Source organism: Syzygium oleosum, unplaced genomic scaffold (assembly GCF_021117445.2).
Source record: "Syzygium oleosum isolate NSW1041296 unplaced genomic scaffold, Sole_v2.1 Sole_v2.46, whole genome shotgun sequence".
Classification (NCBI taxonomy): Eukaryota; Viridiplantae; Streptophyta; class Magnoliopsida; order Myrtales; family Myrtaceae; genus Syzygium; species Syzygium oleosum.
In genome coordinates, this window is record NW_026607530.1 from 1,657,490 (window position 1) to 1,680,873 (window position 23,384).

Here is a 23,384-nt window from a genome sequence, read left to right on the forward strand (position 1 = left end):
AATTAAAATATTATTAAAATGAATGTACGGAGGAAAATCATCAATACCAAACGGCGTAATTCAATTTCAGGTTTTAACCGAACACTGAAAAAAATTATCATTTTCCTGGAAAATGACTTCTAGAAAAATATTTTACTCCACAAAACGAACGGAACCTAAATCTTCATGGCCCACCTTTCCTTTGACGTACCATTTGAGGTGGGCCTACTGGGCTTTAGGATCCTTTTGGAATTGCAATAGGGTAAAAGCAAGAAGGACAATACGATTACGAGGGGCCAATCAAAGCTAAAGAAAGAAGGGGAGGTTGAGCAAAGTTGACAATATTCCTCCCTTGAGCTCCACGAATAGGATTGAAGATGGCAGTAGGGCCAGTCTTCCGTTAAAGCTGTGGAATAAGTAAGTAGTAGTTGGCTTTTCCCGCAAGTAAAATCCCAACAATCCCTTTCGAAACAGCTCCACTCTGAAAAAGAGGGGGCGCTCCGCTTTCCCTTTTCCATTTATTAATATCGTGTTCGTTAGTACATCCCCATTTCGGAAAATGTACTAAATGCCCGTCGTCCCGGCTCCACCGGCGCAATCGAAATTAAGAAAAATCTCCATCCGCATTTTCCAAGATGTATCGAGCGGCCCGTCGTCCCGGCTCTGCCGACGTAACAGAAATTTAGAAAAATATCTCTCCCCACGTGAGGAGGTAGCAAATGCTTGTCCCCCCCCTTCCTTAACGACGCGACCCCATTTTGGCAGTTGGTGGTTGGATAGATGGAGCGGTGGAGCAACCGAGGAGGGGTTGGTTAGCTAGAAGAAATGTTGGGGCCACGGAAACACGAGGAACGCGCGATTGGGAGGGACGGACGGCGTTCGCGAGGCCCACACACCCCGGCTGTCCACACGGTCGGCCGGATCGATCGGACGGACGACATCAAAATTCAGCGATTCCACGCGACCCGTTGGATGCCTTTTGCGCGCGGGGGTTTTGTTAGCGCGACGGTGGGTAGGGCATGGAGCACCAGGAATAAAACTAGCTAAAACTTCGAACCGTGGGTGGCCACGTAAGCGCCGACTCGGGCTCGCGTCACGGACCCCGACACGTAATGTTAGAGCTTTTTTGGGGCAAAAGAAAAGAAGGGAAGACGAAGAAGACGGGAGGCAAAATTCCCTCACCCAACAAAACCGGCCACTGAGTCAACTCGCTCGTCCTTCCTTGCTTGCTTTGTTTGTTCTTCTTAACCCACGCGGCGAAATTTCGGTCACCCACGAACGCCGCCCAACACCAACACCACAAGGCGATCGCTGCTGCGGCGACGACTTCTTTTCCATTTCGTTCTCTCTTTGGGTGGTGGAGATTTCATCGCGTTGAATTCCCTGGTCGCCGCCCCGCCCCGCCCCCCTCTCCGTTCCCCGGTTCGTTCGTCCCTCCCTCTCTCTCTTTTGGTAGATTTCGTTTCGGCCTTTCGTCGTCGCGTTGATTCTCTCCGCCGTGAACGTACGTCCTTCGTTCCCCCTCCCCTCCCCGAATTCCCTCGCGCCTTCTTGCTTCTTGCGTCGTGTTCGTGTTGGTCTGTCGTACGCGGTTATCGAGATATATCCGTCTGCTGTGTCTGCTGCGTGATTCGTTTTCGAGCGCGTGATTTACTGTGCACCGGGGGGGGAAACAATACCGAGCGTAGAGGGTTTCTGTTCATGGTTTGATGAGGAATCCCATGCCGGAAGAGAGTTGGGGAAGGTTTGATTCGGAGAAGAGGAATGAGATTGTATCAGAGAGAGAGAGCTTGTGCAGTTAGTGAGGGAATTGGGGATGCATTCTCAGCTGTTGCTGCTTTCGATTGCCGAACATGGCCTGTTTCAGGCCGTTAATTATGGTGTTTACGAAGCGTAGAGAATCTCATTCGGATGGAGATAGTATAACTGAGTCGTCAAGTATGGCTATAGGTATAGCAAATTCTCTTATATGCGTGTATAATAGTGATGCATCTGAAAGATATTTCTGGGGCTAAGTCTGGTTATAGGTGAAATGCACCCTTTGTTTTCTTTTCTTTTCTCTTCTTTTAATATTAAGTAACTTTAATGATTGCAATGATCCACATCAGAGGTGAATATTCTCTCACTGTTGTAATTACAACTATTAAATTGTAGGAGTCATTCGTTGTTGCATGGGGCTTAGATTGGACTACAGTTTTTCAACCCCTACATCAAAAGACTATTCCAAGAACTTGATCGATTGAATTTTTTTCTTATAGACTGTTGAACAGTTATGGATCAAAATTTGAGGAGAGCCAACTCCAGTGCACGGAGTTTATTTTCCGTATTCGAACATAACACACTTCACTTGTTCAATGATATCTCAAGAGAGTTGCGTCATTTGTGTATAACTTAGGGAAATGCTTTGGGCCCCCCCCTGTAGAATTCGAAATTCCTTATTGTAATATGCTGATGTCTTATTTCTGTGTGTGAATTTACTGAGTTCCCCAGTTACCTTTCTCCAATGTGTAGGTCTGTCTAGATTCTAGCTTCCAAACTGCCCTACTCCACTGATATTTCCTTAGCCTTCTTCTAGCTGCCACTGATGGGATGGGGGAACATTTACAGAAGGCGAATGAAAGTGTTCTCTGTTGCTTTGGTAATTTATCTGGATTATAAGGTAAAGCTTGCCAACCTTTCTTACCTTTTTCTTATCTATTGTGTTTTATGATGGTGGGATCTCTTATATTATTTTTTGCTATGCTTTTTCTCATATATAATTATATTGATCGCATAGGCGCTGCAACAAAGAGAAAAATGGGCTAGCAAATCTAAAGGTTCTGCTTTGTGGGAGAAGGCTCATCAGCGCAATGCAAGACGTGTTCTCAAGCTGATTATTGAGTTAGAAGGTTTGTGGGTTAAACTTGGACAGTACCTCTCTACACGCGCTGATGTGCTTCCTGAGGCTTACATTACCCTTCTCAAGCAATTACAAGACTCACTTCCTCCTCGTCCCTTAGAAGAGGTTCAGTACATCATGTCTTTTGTGTTACTATTATTTCTATACTCACTTTTCTCTCCACAGGATGAAAGCAACTTCTCTAAAGGTTTTCCTCGTGGGAATCTGTTCTCCAAGTAATGGCTTGATATGCTTGGAGAAAATTATGTTGTCTCATGAGCATGTTAAGTTAATGTGGAAAATGGTGCAGATGTACAAAGCCTGTTAAGGTTGAGGTTTTAAGCTGTTCATACCTAATGTGGCTGCCACCCTAATGTTGTTGGATACCTCTTGTGATTAGCGGATTCTTTCTGTACACAAAAATCATGATTCTCTGTCCCTAATGTTGATATGTTACCCTAATGTATGTTTGTTTCTGTTCGCATAATTTCTACATTTCTTTTGTAAGCTGAGTGGTAAAAGGTCCATCTGTTAGTGGTGCAGACGTGCTTTGTGGGATGAAGTTTGTATCTTAATCTCTTGCAGAGTATTTCTTGTGTCTTAATTTTTTTTGTTACTTTATTTCACCATTTGCTCTCTGCTCCCTTTCTGATATTCTCGTGAACTTGTTCGTCTGAAAATTCAGTTAGCAATTGATCAGTGTTCTTCTAATGTCTTATGCAGGTCCACAGGACTATAGAGAGGGAGTTGGGTCAAGCTATTGATGACTTATTCTCTAAGTTTGTTGAATCCCCTTTGGCTACAGCATCTGTTAAGTATAGTTGATATTGGTGAAATAAAATCTAAATCTTGCTGGGATAAACATCAACTGTTGGTCTTGGTGGGGGTATTTGGAGACTATTTCGTGCTAGATTTCCTAATCTTTGCATTTTGTCCATGCAGATAGCACAGGTGCATCGTGCAACGTTAATGGACGGACAGGAAGTAGTTGTTAAAGTTCAACATGAGGGCATAAAAACAATTATATTGGAGGTTTCTCATGATTTTCTAGGTTGTTGCATGAAATGCAATTCAATAAATTATGCAGTTGTGATATATCTATTATGCCTTTCTTATGTGCGGTAGGATTTGAAGAATGCCAAGTCAATAGTTGACTGGATAGCATGGGCAGAGCCTCAATATGACTTCAATCCCATGATAGATGAATGGTGCAAAGAGGCTCCAAAGGAACTCGACTTCAATCGTGAAGCCGGTATGTGACTAGTAGCGAGATTGTCCATTAATGTAGGTGCCAGTGTTTAAGAGATGTTAATTTGAATCTCAAATCCTCGCTTCTCCCAAAAAGAATAAAAAAACAGGAATCTCTGATTTGCAGGTTCACTCGTGCTGTCTGAAATCTGGTCTTGTTTCTTCCTCATTATGCTGGTTAAAGTTGTTGAAATGCTTTTAGAAATTAAACTGGGTTTAATATGTTGAATGGCATGTGATAGCCTTATATCGTGTTTCCATAACTATCCTGCATTCGGTGTTCCCACCTTAACTATTTCTCTTCTCCTTCACCAAAGCGGACCTAAGGAAAGCTTATTGAACACATTTGTAAGGTGGCAAGAAGAATTGACAATGTGAAGTTTGAAATTAGGAACATGAATCTTGTCATGTCATTCCTATTCATTTTAGATTTTACATCGTTGTAAGTCGTGCTGATTGTTAATAGAAGATAAAAAGTTAAACTGAATTAACAACTAGGTTATCGTCTGTCAAAGTGGAGAAGGCATCTTGGCTTAGAGGGTAGGTTATTTAAGAAAATTAGCAGTTCGTGTTTCTTAAAGCTATTTTATTGATCTCCTTTATATCTTATGAAAAAAAGGCACGTCTTGCTGTGTAGTACTTTCATTCCTGAGTATGTTTCCTTTTCTTTTACGTGTGTCTGTAGATAATACGAGAAAGGTGTTTACAAATCTTGGCTGCAAAAACAGACATGGTGATGGGACATCGTCCCATCGAGTGGAAGTATTGATTCCAGAAGTTATTCAGGTGCGGTGCTGACTTTGCTCCCATGATAAAGTAAATATCTGGAAGTGTTTTGACTGATACCTACAAGCCCAAAATTCGAGATCTAAAAGAATCTGTTATTTTCTTGTTTTAATTTCGTCTTTTATACATTGTCTGGTGAGGATGTTCAGGCACTTGCTAACTTTAGTTTATTGGCCGGAGAGAGATGCAATCTGTCAAGAAAAGTATCCTTTTGACATTAGCTCATTTAAATTTGCCTCTGCAAGTGGGGAACTTTCTTGTTTAAGAATTTTCCGAAATAGCTGATTCACTTGAGAAACTTATATCCATGGGCCTTTGTTTTGTGAATTTGTAATTTCACTCGTTTGGGGATGAATGTGATATTGGTTTTAGAAAGTTGTACTCCCTCATTTCCTGTTCTCCTTGTAATATACTTTAAATTATGCCAAGCTATCTTAGAATGGGGAAACTTCCCTTTCCAGTTCCTTCGATGACTTTGAATCTGGTTTTCTTCCAAGGAAAGTCAACTGAAAAGGTGCTGATTTTGGAGTTCATGGATGGAATACGCCTGAATGACTTTGAATCATTGGACTCTTTTGGTGTAAACAAGCAAAAGATTGTTGAGGAAATTACGCGTGCATATGCCCATCAAATCTATATTGATGGGTTCTTCAATGGTGATCCGCATCCCGGTATTCTCTTTCAACCCTTCTACTCATTTTGATAATGTTTTTAGTAGTATAATTGTTAAGGGAACGACAATTGAAAATATGAATCTGCTCAAAGTACCATGTATGGATATATTTAATAAAAATCTTTACTTTCTTTTATGGTCGTTTTTGGATACTTTACAGGAAATTTTCTGGTGAGCAAAGAAGCCCCTCATCGCCCAATTTTGCTAGACTTTGGGCTTACAAAGTCACTGTCGTTTCCCATGAAGCAGGCGTTAGCAAAAATGTTTCTGGCATCTGCCGAGGTTTGTGTTTTAACTTTAATACTTTAGACAAGAAGTGGTACAATTATAATAGATTATATTAACAAGTTAAGCAATTTTATGAAGCAATTTGACATCACAAGCCCTGTTCTCAGGGGGACCATGTGGCGTTGCTGTCCGCTTTTGCAGAGATGGGACTTAAATTGCGCCTAGACATCCCAGAGCAGGCCATGGAGGTCACAACTGTATTTTTCCGCACGTCGACACCAGCAACTGAAGCTTTTGTGAGTTTTCAGTGCCCATGTATTATATTACCTTTCGCAGTAAGATCTTTTATCTCATGGACCTTTGCTGTAATCAGGAGAATGTGAAATCCTTGAATGAGCAGAGAACAAAAAATCTGAAGGTCATACAGGAGAAGATGAAACTCGACCCAAAGGAAGTTAAACGCTTTAATCCCGTAAGTGTTGATGCTGCCTTTCATTATCCATTTTGTGAATAATAATAATGATGTAGGTACACCGCATAAGTTGATTGCCATAATAAGACAGTGACATGGATCCAACAACCCTTGGGTTTATGTGTAACTTATTTGTCAAACTTTGGATGTCACCATATATTTATGAAAATGTTCACATTTATATTTTTCATCAAACATTTGTCATTTGTGGGAAGGAAATGACTTTTTGGGGGGCATGAATGGGGCTATCCATGTTTTACCGTATTACAGAGGGGGTGTTAAGCTGCCCTTGTGAACTATATTTATTTAAAGTTGCTTGTGAATAGTCAATTGGCAATAACAGTCTTTTTATCATTTAGGTTGATGCATTTCCTGGTGATATTGTAATTTTCTCTCGGGTTTTGAATCTTCTGAGAGGTTTGTATAAGAACCCTTCCTTATAGACCTCTCTTAATTTGTTGATTGTGTACTTAACCTTTACATGAAATAACTTCTCCAGGGCTTTCTTCAACTATGAATGTCCGCATAGTATATCATGACATAATGAGACCATTCGCAGAGCATGTTTTGCAAGGGTGAGTCATCTTGAACACTAATCCACTACTCCTTCACTTTCATGTCTGCCTTAATTCTAATCAACTCTGCATTTTATTGTCAGAACCATCTATAAGGCACCTGCAGTGAATGCCCAGTGGGTCTGTGATACACCTGTTCTTTCTGCTGTGGAGGCCAAGCTGAGACAGCTCTTGATTGATCTGGGAAATGACGATAAAATACTGGGGATCCAGGTAGATTTTACTTTATTTACATTCATGTTACTTTTCTTTATCCCATCCAACATTCAAAGTTTTGTTCTTTTCTTTGGATGAGACCAAGTAATGTTCTTCACTATCTGTAACTGGTTAAATTAGTGATTTTGTCAAGGTTGGTGCAGACTTTGTTTATTCTCAAGAGTGTCACTAGCTTCCATGATTTTTGTGACTTTGCTTCTGCTCTTGAAATGTTGAATTTCTGACCCTGTTAGCAGCATTGAATGTGTCACAAATATCCGGCTGATACTCTTTTGGTGGTAGCTATGGTAAAGAAGTTTAGGAACTTGCTGCTTTATATCATTCAAATGATATCAATTTGTGGGGATACATAATTTAGATCCATGATATGATCGATTTCCCTGCTTTTAGGTTTGTGCCTACAAAGATGGGGAGGTTATAATTGATACTGCGGCTGGAGTGCTTGGAAAGTATGATCCCCGTCCAGTGCAGCCCGATAGCCTGTTTCCTGTTTTTTCGGTCACAAAAGGTGTTACCGCAGGGATGGTGCATTGGTTGGTTGAGAAGGGGTAAGGGACTCTACTGCTTTAATATGAAGCAGTGTAGCTGTGTATGTATTACATTTTTTAAATGATAGGATCTTTATCTGTCTTTTCCTGTCTACTCACTGAGATTTGACATCCCAGTGCTAATGGGTGCTAAACTGCTAAAGTTGTTTATCATCTTGCAGAAAGCTCAGACTAGATGAAAACGTAGCAAATATTTGGCCGGAATTTGGATGCAATGGAAAAGATCTTATTAAGGTTTTCAAAGTTTGTTTATGATAATCTGTGGTCCTTTGAAATTCTTGATTTCATTGATGCTATTGCTGCTCATTTCAGGTCCATCATGTGCTTAACCATACAGCTGGTCTGCATAATGCATTAAGTGAAATCAGAAGTGAAAATCCTTTGTTAATATGTGACTGGAATGAATGTTTGAAGCGCATTGCTGCTTCAGTACCAGAAACTGAACCTGGTCAGAACCAGCTTTATCACTATCTATCATTTGGCTGGATATGTGGTGGAATTATCGAGGTATGATAATATTTACCCATGTTACTGTTTGGAATTCAAACTAACTGGTTCTTTCCCTATCTGATCTGGGGATAATATCTGAAGATTAGTTGTTGGTTGTCATGCTTTAGAGGATTTCTGATGGTTCCATAAGATGTTCATTTTGCTTTGTCCATGAGATATCCTGCTACACGTGTGATGCAATGATTTTGGATCCCTCTAGATTATTCTCTATGCTATCAGTGTTATCATTCTTCGAACTCTTTAAAACCTTTGTGCTAAACTCTCCTTGTCCTCTGCTATTTGATCCTGCACTAAGAATCCATCAGTCAACTCTCTCTCTCTCTCTGCATGCGCTTGTGTGGGTTTTTGGTGAGCTGGTTCTCAGTCATGCACATCTGTTTGTGCGCTTGTATGCACGTGTCAGGTGTCTGTGCGCAACTGGCATGCATAGCCAGGAGTTGGCAGTTTTGAGATTTTCCAATCAGCAATGTATTTGCTTTTCGACATGCATTGCATTAGCATTTTCCCAGATTCGAAGCTCAACGTGTCATTATAATTTGCTTGATAGAAATCAGTTGCGTCTTGTCTTTAAGATCCCTGATAGGTTTGAGTAGTTTTATGCCCCCGACTTATCATCGCCAATGTGTTGAACGTAGCATGCATCGGGAAAGAAATTCCAAGAGATTCTGGAAGAAGCTTTCATTCACCCCCTCAACATTGAAGGAGAACTATATATTGGAGTTCCTCCAGGCATGCCTCAAGCTAATGTTTTCTTGTGTTCTTTTATCTAAACAGGCGACAAACTCTTTTCTTTTTGGTCCTTGAAAAGGCCATATGTAACTGAACCAACTTCAATTGTTGCCATCGCTTGGTCTTCTGTTTCAGGTGTGGAATCTCGACTTGCTACACTCACTGTAGACCGGAATGACCTGACCAAGGTATCTCAGATCCGCAATCGTCCTGACTTACCATCTTCTTTCCAGCCAGAAGCCATTCTGGAAAGTATTGTAACCCTACCGGCACTATTTAACATGCTTAATATCCGCCGTGCAATTATACCCGCTGCTAATGGACATTGCTCTGCGAGGGCTCTGGCACGTTACTATGCAGCTTTGACTGACGGTGGTTTGGTCCCTCCACGAGATTCAACTTCCTTTCAACCAAATCTTGGTAGCCACATCCACATCCCCAAATTCCCCTCCCTAAAAGTCTCCAGAAGGCAGAGAGGGCGCAGAAACAAGGGAGTGCTGTCTCTCCTGACGAACCCATATTTACAGATACCAAACCGCTCCAATGATCCCCAAGATGGTGATTGTGGTATAACGGCTACTGGACAGAATACCACTGGGCTTGATTGCGGGAGCAGCAGTTGCAGTATCAATACCTCTGGCAGCGGAGGTAATGATGACAAGCGTAGAAACAGTGATCATCACAAGATTTTTTCTGGGAAAGGAATTTTTGATGCATTTTTGGGTGATGGTGACTATGCAAATATGGCCCTGCCTGATGGGATGTTTGGACTTGGGTTTAAGAGATCTAGATCGAAAGAGGGATCCTACATTGGCTTTGGGCACACTGGGATGGGCGGGTCAACAGGTTTCTGTGACATCAACAATCGGTTTGCGATGGCCGTGACCGTGAATAAGATGTCATTTGGGGCTGCGACCAGGAGTATCATTGAACTTGTGTGTTCAGAGCTTGATCTTCCATTACCACAGGACTTTGACCCACCAACTGACAGAGGGTCCAACACAGAGAGACCTCTAATTAACTGAGGCCAGCGAACTGTATCTGTATACATGGTTGGTGATTTTGTATACTGAATAATGCAAATTGCAAACCACACACATTTGACTTTTGAATGATGCAGTCGGGCATCCGTAACTTTTTTGAAAGTATGGGATCGTATAATGATGTTATTTATGGTGCGGTGCGCATTCGCTTGAGACCTAAAGAGAATGTGCATGGAGGAGGAAGGTGCTGCGATGCTGGTATGGAGCCCGTCATTGCGTGGTACCCTCCGGAGAGGTTATAACTTGTAGTTTTGGTGGGAGACTTGATTTTGATCAATTTGGCCTTTACAGATCTATTCATAAATTCTCTCTTTTTCTATATGTATCTGAAAAAAGGTTTGCAATATATACACGAATTCTCTTCCTTGCATATGTAGTGAATATTGAGGTCATCACGGATAAACTATATATATTAAATAATAAGTAATTACTTGCTTATTTATTTTGGTTAATAAGAGAACAAAGGTGAAATCTCTTAATAAAATACGTGCAGTTTCTTGTGTATCGATGGCTGTGCATGAATTCTGTGTGGTTGCGTGGTGTGGTGTGGTGTGGTGTGACGTGATCCGGACCTATATTCGTGATGTGACGTCACATTGCAAGTTATCACTTGACTCATTAAATGTGACATAACTTAACACAATAACAATACGTTATATTCTATGATTACATATGAGTGAGTTCCTGCGGCATTTCAACAATTAATTATTGTTTGTTGTTAGAATATAATGAACAGTCAATTCCATAATACGTGCACAAAATGAAAATAGGACATATACTTAGTGTCTCTCTCGCTACCATTATAGTTACCCATGCAAATTGTACAACTTAATATATGAAAATAGGAATGTCACGCGGTCATTTGAAGAAACCATAATAAATTTCTCTCTGCCTTGTTTCACGATTCTTTGTACTAAATAAGTTAGGGAGTAGTTTGTCCATTTACGTTTGACGTTCTAATAATATTCTGCTTTTTGTCATTACAAAGGAAATAATTAATCGATAGTGATAGAAATGGGTGCATGACGTTGAGTGCAACCCATAAGGATAAGTTAAAATGATATAAAGTAAACTATGCCGAAGATACACACTCAAGTGCACAAAATTACCTCATAAACATAAAAAATTTCCAATTTCTATTTCGAAAAGTCAACTACCAGTCCATGGGAAACGAGGCGGTAGAGGAATGGAGATTTGCCAAAACTAAACACGGTTTCTGTCACTCTCAAATCTTTTTTATTCTTTTCTGGAAATAGCTGGAAATTCTCTCTTGCTTTTGTTATTTTGGTAGTAATCCACACGGTTCAGCGCACACGCTGCTTCTTGGAACATGCCGTCTGGTGGCTTCCAATCCCATTAAATCAGATCTTGAATCTTGTATATTAATCAAAGCCAGAGAGATCTTCAGCTTTGCAACTCTCCATCACCCATCTTCCCATTTGCCTAGAAACTCGCATTCCTCGGATCATGTAGTAATGGCAGGGACATGCATGATTTGTCAAATTGTTGATTCGTCTATATGTCATTCTAGCTGTCCAACACAAGTGGCTATCCCTTGCGAGAAACAGGTATCGAGTCGATTTGAAGGTGCATTCGACTGTAGACTTTGCTTATTAAAAATATTTTGCAGCTAAGCTGTCTGCCAGATCAGCTGAGTTTAAGGTCTACCATCAGTTGTTGTTCCAACGGAATATTAGAAAAATCAATAGCTGAAATGCATGCTCTAACCGTGCCACATCTCATTGCTCTCTGCATATGACATATAAAACAATCTTGGTCCTAGCTCCAACTTAAATTGTGCATCTGTGTTTCCATTCTCCTGGCCACTACTTCTGCAGTTACTTCGTATTTTTATAGGTGGGATGGGCGTGAGGGGAGCTTGGCAATGTCTTCTCATGAGCATGGGGCATGCTTTTGGCTTCGTTAACTCGGAACTCCCACCATCCAAAGTCGATCCAGGTCCAGCTTGCAAGACTACTAAACCGCCCCTGTTCGATGGCCTGACCATTCAGGCCTTAACTGCCGTCTTCGGAATGGAAGCAAATGGGAAGATAAAGACGGATAGGGTTCGTGCAGTCGTCGAGAAACTTGGTTTGACAGGTGCTGAAGAGAATAGTCCCAACTGGCCAGATCCATGCGACGGCCTGAAGGAAGAAGTTGATGCAGAAGATGTCATTGGTGGATTGAAGGATGCATCAGGACGGAGTGAGCTCCTGCGAGAAGCCTTCATGATTTTCGACGAGGATGGTAATGGGTTCATAGAAGCAGTTGAGCTGAAGAGGGTCCTCGAATGTCTTGGGTTGGACAGAGGTTGGAATATGGGAGATATCGAGAAAATGGTTCAGGTCGTTGATTTGAATTTCGATGGTAAGGTTGATTTTAGTGAGTTCGAATTGATGATGTCCCTGTAACTGTTAATATGATACCTACCATAAAACTCCAATCAAGAATCCTTTACCTTGATCGTCTTATCTCTACTAGTGTTTGACTCAATGAATTTGTCATTAGCAAAAAATTGGCAAATATCATCACTTTTTAATGTGTTCTCACGAATGCATTTTTGTCTCTTGGGTATTCCTTCAAAGGTATTGGCCCAGTAAGCAAAATTTCCCTTACTCATCTGATACCGTACCTACTCATGTCTCAGCTCAACATTTGAGTTATGAAATTCCAGATGTTGAAAACAGTGCAACGGATCGGAAGTTTCTAAGCTTCTACTGCATATGTACAAGAAATATTGGAGACAGTTTCCAGCTAAGATTAAGCTGCTAATGCATGAAAAGTCTATTACAGAGTCTAGCCCTGGAAATAGAACTACTTTGTAACATCAATGCGAAAAGAAACTACAAATGTTCAAAAAAGACAACAGTTTAACATCACATGAGTTGGAGCTTTTTAAAAACATATAGTCGCAATACATCACTTAATTGATACAACAGACAGAAAAAATGCCAACTTGTCCTTCAGTCTTCTGACATCTCAAGTCTGCCCTGGAGCTTGTTTTAAACTTAAGGGACAGCCTGAGTACAAGAAGAAACCACCCAAGACAAATCTTTTGAGAGGACTATCAGGACTGGCAGGATAAAAGACTTACCTAATTCAAACAGAACAGAGCGTGAGAATTTTAGGACCAAATCCCAGACACACAGCTTACAGAATCATGGATGACTCCATTTGTGAAGTTGCTATTATTAGGATTGCTGTTTTCAACTCCTAGGCAAGAATTTGGCATGGGAACTATCAACCCAGTTGAAGAGTCATTATCCCCTTGGACAGTGATTGTAGGAGAAACATTTGCCACAGCACTAAGATCACGAGTACTAATTGAACGTTGGGGATCCAAAGTTTGCAAAATATGATTCAAGCTAGAAGGAAAAGAGCCTCGAGCCACCATATCTTCAGCCAGCTTCACCTAGATATATGGCACAAATATGCTGAAGAGTAAGTGCATTTTACCAATCTCAGAAAGTTTTGCTAGGTGATCAGTCAAAATCTTTTAGTACAATGAAAATCAGCTAAAATTCCACCTAAATCATTTTCATCTTTCTGGGGTTGTCATGAGTCTTGTGACAGAGACAGAGAGGTCGATTACCTTAGCTCTTAATGCTTCCACATCAGATTTCAGCACTCGGTTATTTGTAGAAGCATGGCGGTAGTGCTGCACAGCATCTGATAGTTGCTTAAACAAAGAAGAATTGTCTCCTCTAAGTTGCTCAACCTGAGAGCAACCCAGGAATATGGCTTAAGTAAGAAATCCTAACGGCAAGCACAAGTATGTATCTTAAAAAATGAGTCAAAACAAGAAGGGTTGACTGTGAGTAGCCATTAGCGATGCCTTGTATGTCCTATCTAAAAAATTAGATGATGCCGATAGGGTGCGATATACCCGTATTTCAAGATCAGCTAGGTGTGCTTGTTTCCTTTTACGCGATTTTTTAGCAGATTCCCTGTTGGAAGCCATCCTGCGACAAGACGATTTGAGAAAATTGTAACATGAGCATGATTATGATCTCACATCCAGATAATAGAGGCACAAAAATTTCAGTACCTTCTAATGCGCTTGAGATCAATAGCATCTGCGGTCCGTTCGAATGGATCTGCCTCCGTCGCAGCATCATCTTCATCCGAGTGTTGGCGGGATGAACCACTTGTGGCTTCTCTTGCTTGGATATCTCTATATTTAGGCTTATTAGCCGATGATGTACTTCTTCCAACTGAAACCAATTTGCATCCAATTATACATCGGATAGTCCGCATCAACAAAAGAGTAATTGGGACAAGCATCATAAGTATACGGGAGCACGTCCACCGAGGTCCGACTCTTACCGAAAATGGACGAGTTAGAATCAGGAGGGGAGTGCTTGGTAAAACTGTGATACCAGGGAGAGGTTGTCGGGGCCATGTCATGTTGATGATCACTACCAGGACCGCTGATCTCCTGCAATGCAAATGCAAATGCTCTTGATTAAGTGTCCGAGTCTGCTGGTAGGACTAGATAAGAGTCAAGACTGAGACTGACCCAATTGTGAAGTGAGAGAGGAGGAGCATCTGTGATGCTTGTAATAGTAGAATGAGGACTGTCATAACAATAGTCATGAAGAGGAGGATGGTCCTGGGGGCCGATCATCATGATCTGCAGCAACTCGTCCAGCGCCAACTCTGATGCGCTTCTCTTCATCTTCTCAGCTGCTCCTCCTCCCCCTGCTTTTCCCTCCTCCATGTTCTCTAAATTCTCTTGGACTTCTAACTCCAATTCCAATCCAGACCGAAGAACCAGTTAAGTAGTACCAGGAGGGCTAGGAGGGTTCAAAACCCTGCTCTCACTCCTGCCTTTATAGAGAGGAAGTGGATGGCACGTTGGGTTTTAGAAATACTCTTTCCAAAGCATGAGAAAGAGTCACTTTTCTTGGTCTTGGCACAGTCGATTAAAGTCTTATCTACGTGGATGTAATGGCAGGGTACTTAGAGGCGAAGGAAGGAGGAGGAGGACGAGGAGGAAGTATCAGCATGACCAATCGTTCCCTCCCTTTTTGCAGAAGGAGACGCTTGAAAAGAAATAAAAGTTTCACGCCATTGCCTCATCTTTCGAGCTCGAGGAATTTAACCGCTAATCTACTTGTTTCACGTTCACTGAGCTCAACAAATGAAATCCAAGAGAGTGATTAGTTGGTAGGAGAGAGAGGTTAATTATCAGACTAAAAGCAAAAGTGGGGATGATATAAAAGGACAAAAGGCAAAAAGCCGAAGTTGATTTGGACGGGCACCGACCCTCCCTCCAAACTAAACCAAGTTGGGGAGGCTAATGTCTGGCTTTGGTGTGCTATTTAAAGAGAGTGATTAATAAGTACTTTTCTAAAGAGACTGAGAGAAAAAGATGAGAAAACATGCAGCTTTTTTGCCTCTTTTATTCAAGTCTGGCCAAATTACAAAAGCTTATGAGGCCTTTTTTGTAGCTTTGTTGGCTCTCTTTTCCTTTATTTTCTTGATCTTGGGATTGTGATGTAGTGACTTGTTACCTAACTTTGCTTAATTGCATCACTCACTAAATTGAAGCCTCATCCACGGCCACGCTACCTGCCTTCGGGGATTCTTCATAAATTGGGAAAAATAACACAAATGATCCCTAAACTTCAGTTCAACGTGCAACGTCGTTTTTAAACTTTTAATTTGTGTAATGTGGTTCATGAACTTTGGCCAAATGTGCAACGTCGTCCTTAGATTTCTAATTTGTTTAATGTGGTCCATGAATTTTATTCTCATGTTCAATGCAGTCCCTAAATTATATGAAAATGTTTAAAAATTCAGAAACCACATCGAATAAATTAAAAATTCAAATATTGTTTGTGTCATTTTCCTTCCTAGATTCTTTGCTTACAGTATGGGAATGATTCGCAATGAGCATGTATTGTTGAGGTGAATCCAGACGTAAAACAGGACCATAGCCCATCTATGATGGTGGGTACGGGCCCGAAAAAACAATGAATTCAGGGCTAAATCGTATTAAGGAGACGCAGATCAAGGCCCAACGGGGCAATCATCTTGTCAGCGGCCATTGTTCCAAAATAACAAACAAGTTCAGCATCCCCTTTTCTCAGTGATGGGCAACGTCTCGAGAAGAATCCATTGGACATAGATTGGAAGAAGAGGAAAGAGAGTTCCAACCAATGTTTTCAAGTATGCGCGTCATGTGCAAGGAACAAATCGAAAAAGTTGTTTGATGCGATGATTCATCCATTGGACAATTAACTTACATACCTTCGCACTAAGTAAACGTCTCGACACACGTGTTCTTTGATGAGCAATTGGTTGGGGGTATATCCCCACAAGCCTTCTTAGCTCGTTCAATTTCTTCACCAAGTCGACAATTTGGACAAAGATCCAGCCCAACCGGTGTGTCCAGTTGAACCGGGTCGAGATCGGGTTTGACCAGTCTGGGAGGATGAGAGACCAAATAGAACCATGGTCCCCTTCTTGGTCCAACCGATTGAACAGGCCTTCCGGTCCAGATTTGAAAACAGTGGTTTCAACTTGCAAGTGCTGAAGAGGCATGAATTTCTCTCGTATTTGGACTGTTGAGTGGGAACATTGTGCGTTTAGGGAGCTTCTATCATCCCGTGAGAATTGTACCTTAGAACTTCCCCATGCGCTCGATCAGTGCAATAATGGCTTATAAGTTGGATTACAAGCATGAAAATCTACTGTATCTACATCCAGGACAAAAGTAGTCGATTGAGACATATTTGTTACCTTATAGCAAACATTATTCTTAATCTTACATCCCGGACAAAAGTAGTCGATTGAGACATACTTGTTATGCTATAGCAAACATAATTCTTAATCGATCTTACATTCCGGACAAAAGTAGTTGGTTGGGACACATTTGTTATGTTGTAGCAAAATTAATTCTTAATCTCACTGTTGTGAATGTTACAATATTTAAAAGTTAAATCAAGTTTCAATTTTTAGAACCGTATAGTACTCTCAAAAAATGTTATTTCGTATTATAGCCAAACACAAATTTTCATGCCCCATTCGATCTTTCGTTTCGTGCGCAGTTCCTGTATGTCTTATTCCACATTTGTCAATATTAAGATTCACGTGTGAGTTGTGTTAGAGAAATCTCACATTGGAGAATTAGTGTGGTGTAAAGTAATTAATATATGCTAGTAGGTCCATCACTCATTAGCTTAAACTTTTGAGTAAAAATGAATCCAATGGATATATCAACAAACTCAGACTTAGGCTTCTCTTGGTAATCTTTCCGAGCGAAAGGTATCGGGTTTTTGTTGTGTGCTCCCAACAGTCAATTTCATGTGTCCTTCTCAATCCGATTGACACGTGAAAATGGGGTGTTAAATTTCATATCTGCTAGAGTGGATTGTTAGATTTTGTTCTTTCCCTTTTGCTTTTTTAGCCCAAACTTCGCGAATTCAAGAGTCGTTCATGGTATTTCTTTCTAAAAAAAAAGGCATGTAGATATATAGTTGGAGATAAGTTTAGTGGGGGGGGTTTGTGCTCTGATATGCTCGAGAAGTGGGCAATACAACTCAAAATGGAGGCAGGATGACATGTTCTGAGCTAGTATTACATATACACACGATGTCTACATAAATCCGATTTTTCATATGTAGTAGGATTAGTTGGAGAGGTAGGGTCATGCAAAGGAGGTGCTGGTGATGGTTACGTTTGGGCTGCTAGTGCTGCTGATGGATATGGGCTTGGGCTTGGGCTTGGAGTGATCTGATTTGAGGAAGACGAAATCGAGGTTGTAGAGGATGGGGACGAGAGTGAGAGAGAATAGGAAGACGAGGACCGGCCCAAATATCCACAGCAGCAGCGGCAGGCCGGCGTAGAAGAGGCGGTTCCCGACGGTGTTGAGCACGAATCCCTTCTCTAGCAGCTCAACTGGATACTCCGGCGACACCACCCCATCACTGTCCTGGGGGGAGTTGATGAGGATGCCGACCTGGTTGATGAAGCAGATGGAGAGGGAGTGGCAGAGGAAGGAGAAGAGGAAGAGGGTGAGGAGAGTGACATACTTGAGGGCCACCGTGAACTCCCCGTGTGCCCCGTACACCGTGTCATTCAAAGGCTTCTTCACACTGTACGTGCTGCTTATCACCGCCGCCAGCCCCGTGCTCAGAAGTATCGATGTCGTCGCCATCAAAGTCGATCCCATTATTGTGTTCCTCAGCGTCTGCACTACTAGTATGTTCTTCTTCTCGTTGTCCTGCTTGCATGTGCACGCACGCATTAACACATCCCAAACCAGTTAGCGGGTTACATGATGAAAAAGTAGTGACACCATTTGTCATTATGTAAGTGTTTGATCTATACGACAAATAGGAATTATAGTACAAATTGCTGAAAAGCAATGATGCACGTGCCTATATAGCGAGCACGTGAGAACTAGTTATGGTTACTTAGAAAAAAACCAACAGGAGTTGTAGTTGAAGTCGATTGATTGTAAATGTATCATGAGACAAGATGACTTTTGGGAAAAGGCCACGAGGTGAAAGGCAAGGATAAGAGGAATCTTCCCGGCAACCCATTTGTTGGAAGATCCATACGCATGCGTGCGGGCTGCTAAAATCGCCCATTTACGAGCATATGTAGGTGATGTAGCTATCTCACAGAAACACCAATATCCCAATCGCTATCAGTAGCGCCAGCCGCGTTAGCCACTATCTCTCTCTCTCTCTCTCTCTCTCCAACTCTAAGATCGACAACCTCAGATCGGTTATCCCAACCTCGATTTAGAGAGAGGACTCGAGAAGGCAATTGGTGGCAGCGGCGATGTCAAGTTTGCATAGCTTTGGCTAGGAAGAGGAGGAACGATAGGAACGAAAACGGAAAGCTACGATAGACATCTCAGTCATTAAACCCAAATGAGCTAAAGAGCATCATTCCTTCAGGAGTAATTTTTTTGAAGCACAAAATGATCCTCTGAATCTGAATTATAATTAGTTCATCGTTCATGCTTTAAGTCCTTCGTCAGATATGTGCTTGACAAAAACGCGACTCTACTTGCAGATAAATAAATTAGCAAGAATCGGATTATGTTTAATCTAATCGCAACACTGATTTGCGATGGCTTTCCGATTCCAGATAAACCCCAGTATATGTTCCACAAGCAAGGCCATCTATGACTTCTTGCAATTTATTCCACGTCTGTAGTGGAGGTTGAGTTAAATTTCAGATGGAAAAGCTTAGTTTCTTCTCAGGAGCATAACGTCTCATCGGTTACATTAGATATCTCTACTGGTTTTTGTTTTGCGTCAAAACGCAAATGCTCTTTCTCATGAACATAAAACCAACCAACCAATCACTGACTAAAGCAAGGAATTGATTAACCTGGAGCTAATTTCTGCGGGTTTGATTTATGCAACCTCTAGTTAGCTAGGAATCGATCAACTAGTAGTGATCGTAGATATATACTATGTAATGATATAAACAATTTGTTCTGACGAATTAAGAATATAATAGAGAGATTTAGCGCGATTAATATTGATTGGAATAGAGAGATGAGAGGTACGTGCCTTAATCATGGCGGAAACCCAGAAGCGGCGGGCACGAGCATTAGTGCCGATAATGGTGGAGAGAGGCTGGGTACGAACTTGGTGCCATAACCAGACATGGTAACCTATCATCACCAAGAACCCCAAGGGCACAAGCATCAAGTCCATGTACCATTTCCTCCACTCCATATTCATCCCTCACTCTTCCAACTCTCTTTCTTCTTCCTTTTGCTTCACCTGATCTGTGAACTTTGCTTTCCTCCCTCTTTCCCTCTTATCAAAAAACGCGAGAGAGATGACCCAACTGCAAATATTTTAGTCTATCCTGAGCTTATGAAGGAATGAATGTGGACTTGTTCGAACGCTCTATTCAACGGGCCACGAAACCAGCATGAAAAAAGCAAACCCCTCTTTTCATGCTTGTTCACCCAAAAGATGCATCTTTGGATGATGATACGATGAGCCACTAATGCGGTTTGCAACTTTGGGACGTCATTTGTCTCCTTATTTTAGCCTCTTTTTGCGCGCGCATATATCCAATATTTTACCCTCTATGATTGGTAGATTTACTCTCACATACAGCTCTACTATCTTAAGTAGACATGCAGTTCAAGGTAAAGGGAACTTATAATTTCATGGATGGGATTGCTCCTCCTTAGTAAGTCTTGCACGTAAATTTGTCCTCCCGTCCAGCATGGGACTTTTACATTTCTCTACTGGAGAGTGTAAATGATGTAAATGATATGATAGGCTTATAGATTTCATTGTAGAGTAGTGATCAAAAGTCTTTCTATATGGATATTTACTCAGAAACTTAGGTCAATTGGCTAGTCACATGGATCCTTCATTTTCGTTTAACAAGAAATAGCAGACCTTGCTGATATTCAAGAGTCGACATACTGTAGAATTGATTTGATGTGGACACAAAACTGTATAGTTTAGGTACATCGATACCTCTTAGCCAAAGCATGCATTGCATGTGTTCGGTTATCTATATATGTATTGAGTACATTGATAGAGTTGAACTCTATTTGTCTATACAAATTGGTTATTTCAAATACTTCTTTCTTGGGAAAAGGTTTGCTGCTGCCATCCCGCAATATTAATCCTGCAGTTAAGAAATGTCACTGTCATTTACATCATTTCTGGTCATTCAATGGCTACTCATATTCTACACAGCAACAAAGAACCCTAAATCTAAGCCTAATTCATGTTTTCTCTCTTCACTCTTTCTTCATCGCTGTAGGGGACAGCCTCGCCATGCCTATCAACCTTGTCGAATGTTGCCAACCTTGCCACGCGTCGCCTAGCTTGGCCTTGCGGCTCCCGTCGCCAGCCTCGTTGCACACCACTCAACCTTATTATATCATTTAATAAGGTATCATTTAATAAGGTATCTCCCATCCAACATGAATTTTGAAATGTATACGTCCTCGTTAATATTGACCTGTATCACCCAATAATTCTCCCTCTATTTGATGTGTGGTCCAGTCCATTTTTGCCCCCTTCACCCTTCTAAAAATCTGCTTGAAGCCGCACCTTTTCCGAGCCACCTCTTCCCCGATTCTCCCACCTAAGTATGGTCCTAGTCCATCCACAAACCAAATATCTTCTTGAGGTGATCCTCCTCTTATATCAATGTGGGTCAAGCTCTAAAAAAAAATGCTCGAAGTGACCATACAAGGTAGAGGCTATTAGGAGGAGCGTGAGAACTTGATAAGTATCTCTCTTCCACCCAATCTCATCCCACGGGATGCTTTGGGATGTTATAGCAGTAGAGGTTGATGAAGAGGGGCAATATTAGGTGGCGAAGGCGGAAAGGGAGCGAGCGAGAGAGAGAGAGCGCTCATGGTCCTCCAAATACATGTATTTTAATTACATATTTTTTCTGTCTTCAATATATAGGGGACGGCCAACGTTAAATGAAATTGCCCCGGCTCCTTCTTTATTTGAGGTTAGATATCAAAAGGGGTATTGGGGGAATTGGAGAGAAAGGGAGGGGCCAAAATGACAAGAGTCAGCGTAGTGAGAGTCTGACAAGGCGCAAAGAAAAGCAGAAGAAAACAGCAAAGCCAATTCCCGTCAATTCCATTTCTATGGACGGAGAAAGGGATAACAAAAGAGAGTAGGTTGCTCTTCCTTCACAAATTTGGGGTGTTTACGTGGTGTCCTAAAACAGAAGAGTGATAAAGGTTGTCAACACCATGACAATGTGTAGTGAGATACACGTCTGTTCAATTCATTGCACTCAACATCCCCGGTCTAAATGGGTCACTCACCACCTTATCATTACTTCACTTATTCAAGAAAAGGATACCTCCCATGAATTTGAAGAGACTGTTCACGATTCTAGAGTCTTGTATGGAAAACCCAAGAAGCATTTACATTTGAAACTTCCACTATCATATTCACTCAATCAAGGAGAGGGTTAATCCCATAATCATCTCAGCTCTAGATATTTGTTGTCACGATCCAGTCCACGACAAGGAGTTGAGTCCCGACAAACTTCTAAGATGGAAAAGGGGTATGTGTGAATCAAATTGCGCATTGAATGGCGGAAAAGCATTTTTGAATTATATATGTGAAATTGAAATTAATTCAAATGATGTTTTTTGACGTAAAGGCAACGTTTGGACATGCCAAATGACAAAATCATGAGGCTCCATATAAAACGAGTCAAAACGGTCAATACATCAAGTGAATTAATTTAGAGATGTTATATTTATTTCTTCTTCGCACTCATTTCGGATCAGTCAAAAAGAGGGACAAAGGTCGAGTCGAATACATAAAGCATTCATATTAGTTTGTTTGTATGTACTACTTAACTTTGACCGGACTTGACAGCTCGATCGAATCTGGAATCAGATCTCTGTTTTTAGGATTGATACAATAAAGAGATTCCGAAACAATGGCTGGAAAGAAAACTGTAAAACATTTCACGAAATAATTGAGAAGCAACTGCTGCATTTGATTTGCTGGTCAAACTCTGTCCTTTGCTTCTGGCTTTTACAAAAGACGAAAGATGAATCAGCATTTGCATGAAGTGGAAGCCGACAAAACTTGGGCAATGTACCTGCGATGGTCCAAACAACGCCATTTCCATGTTCTAGTGCTCGGTGACATCGCACAAGGGATCAATCCATGAATGAGGAGGACCACTTTTCTAAATCGACAGGCCCATGACATATCTTTAAGAGTACAAACTCTTTCATCGCTGTAGTGAGTGCGGATGATGCAAAAGGGAGATTCCCAATATATTCCACCTCTCTCAACTTAATAGCTCAAGCTCATTAACTGGGAGAGAAAGAGAGAAGCAGAAGAGGAGGAAATGCTAGTGTTGCGAAGCGAAGGAGCCCGAGCCACGAGGAGAGTCTGGCGTCCCTCGTTGAGCAAGTTCAATGGGATGACCAAAGTACATTAAGAATTTAAGATAGCATTGCTTAAAGATTATGCAAGGCAACACCTAAATCTTATTTGACCACACCACCAATGTCTACCCATCTATAGCTGCATCTTCCAAGAGAATGAGATTCCAAGAAGATATCCGCAAGTTGATTTGCAAGAAATCCGGAACAGATGCACAATACCGTGTCAAACATGTTGAAGAACAAAATGACAGTCGATCTCAAGTTGTTGGGTTCTCTCGTGAAAAACATCATTCTAGGCATTTTGAAATGCATTATGATTCTAATAGCTCTTCATTAACTGTTTGCCGTTAATAGTTGTAGCAACAGAATAACAATGAAAATCACAGAAACGGGCTCTCACTTATGAAGAGAGGCAGGCAAGTGTTGTACCCAAGGGGTGAGAGTTAGGACCTACAGGAAAAGCAAGTTCATTAGGAGAAGCCGTCCTAGAGGAAACTGAAGTGAGCTCACTATAGGGACCTACATTAGTATTATTGGGGGACAACTTTACGGAGGGACCAAGTAGAATGATGGGGCAGAAGCCATAAAGAATATGACATAGAAGCAGATAAAT

At 41.3% G+C, this 23,384-nt stretch overlaps 4 protein-coding genes across 8 annotated transcripts; 2 read left to right on the forward strand and 2 right to left on the reverse strand.

Moving 5' to 3' along the window:
• Positions 1 to 1,196: 1,196 nt before the first annotated feature.
• Positions 1,197 to 10,015, forward strand: LOC115692678 (uncharacterized). Of its 4 annotated transcripts, none has more exons than XM_030619609.2 (19): positions 1,197 to 1,401; positions 2,491 to 2,638; positions 2,756 to 2,983; positions 3,581 to 3,667; positions 3,800 to 3,889; positions 3,983 to 4,109; positions 4,791 to 4,891; positions 5,394 to 5,562; positions 5,725 to 5,846; positions 5,960 to 6,088; positions 6,166 to 6,264; positions 6,624 to 6,681; positions 6,764 to 6,839; positions 6,923 to 7,052; positions 7,446 to 7,603; positions 7,765 to 7,837; positions 7,916 to 8,110; positions 8,749 to 8,842; positions 8,978 to 10,015. In XM_030619609.2, the coding sequence occupies exons 2-19, from the start codon at positions 2,564 to 2,566 to the stop codon at positions 9,865 to 9,867; spliced, it is 2,901 nt and encodes a 966-aa protein (XP_030475469.2). In that variant the 5' UTR covers positions 1,197 to 1,401; positions 2,491 to 2,563; the 3' UTR covers positions 9,868 to 10,015. The 4 variants fall into 4 exon arrangements, with proteins under 4 accessions (XP_030475469.2, XP_056162611.1, XP_056162612.1 ...); XM_056306636.1 differs by lacking the exon at positions 1,197 to 1,401 and adding an exon at positions 1,413 to 1,431; XM_056306637.1 differs by lacking the exon at positions 1,197 to 1,401 and adding an exon at positions 1,463 to 1,483.
• Positions 10,016 to 11,201: 1,186 nt separating this feature from the next.
• LOC115692700 (probable calcium-binding protein CML32) lies at positions 11,202 to 12,362 on the forward strand. Its single transcript, XM_030619646.2, has 2 exons — positions 11,202 to 11,453; positions 11,724 to 12,362. The coding sequence occupies exons 1-2, from the start codon at positions 11,361 to 11,363 to the stop codon at positions 12,294 to 12,296; spliced, it is 666 nt and encodes a 221-aa protein (XP_030475506.1). The 5' UTR covers positions 11,202 to 11,360; the 3' UTR covers positions 12,297 to 12,362.
• Positions 12,363 to 12,622: 260 nt separating this feature from the next.
• Positions 12,623 to 15,020, reverse strand: LOC115692679 (basic leucine zipper 9). 2 transcript variants are annotated; one of them, XM_056306681.1, is made up of 7 exons: positions 14,405 to 15,020; positions 14,212 to 14,323; positions 13,934 to 14,099; positions 13,772 to 13,847; positions 13,478 to 13,603; positions 13,040 to 13,297; positions 12,623 to 12,905 (listed from the first exon to the last, which is right to left on the reverse strand). In XM_056306681.1, exons 1-7 carry the CDS (start codon positions 14,603 to 14,605, stop codon positions 12,894 to 12,896), a joined length of 951 nt encoding a protein of 316 aa, XP_056162656.1. In that variant the 5' UTR covers positions 14,606 to 15,020; the 3' UTR covers positions 12,623 to 12,893. The 2 variants fall into 2 exon arrangements, with proteins under 2 accessions (XP_056162656.1, XP_030475470.2); XM_030619610.2 differs by having other exon boundaries at positions 12,623 to 13,297; positions 14,405 to 15,019.
• Positions 15,021 to 17,387: 2,367 nt separating this feature from the next.
• Positions 17,388 to 19,815, reverse strand: LOC115692680 (uncharacterized). Its single transcript, XM_030619612.2, has 2 exons — positions 19,425 to 19,815; positions 17,388 to 18,115 (listed from the first exon to the last, which is right to left on the reverse strand). The coding sequence occupies exons 1-2, from the start codon at positions 19,596 to 19,598 to the stop codon at positions 17,540 to 17,542; spliced, it is 750 nt and encodes a 249-aa protein (XP_030475472.2). The 5' UTR covers positions 19,599 to 19,815; the 3' UTR covers positions 17,388 to 17,539.
• Between the last annotated feature and the right edge of the window lie 3,569 nt (positions 19,816 to 23,384).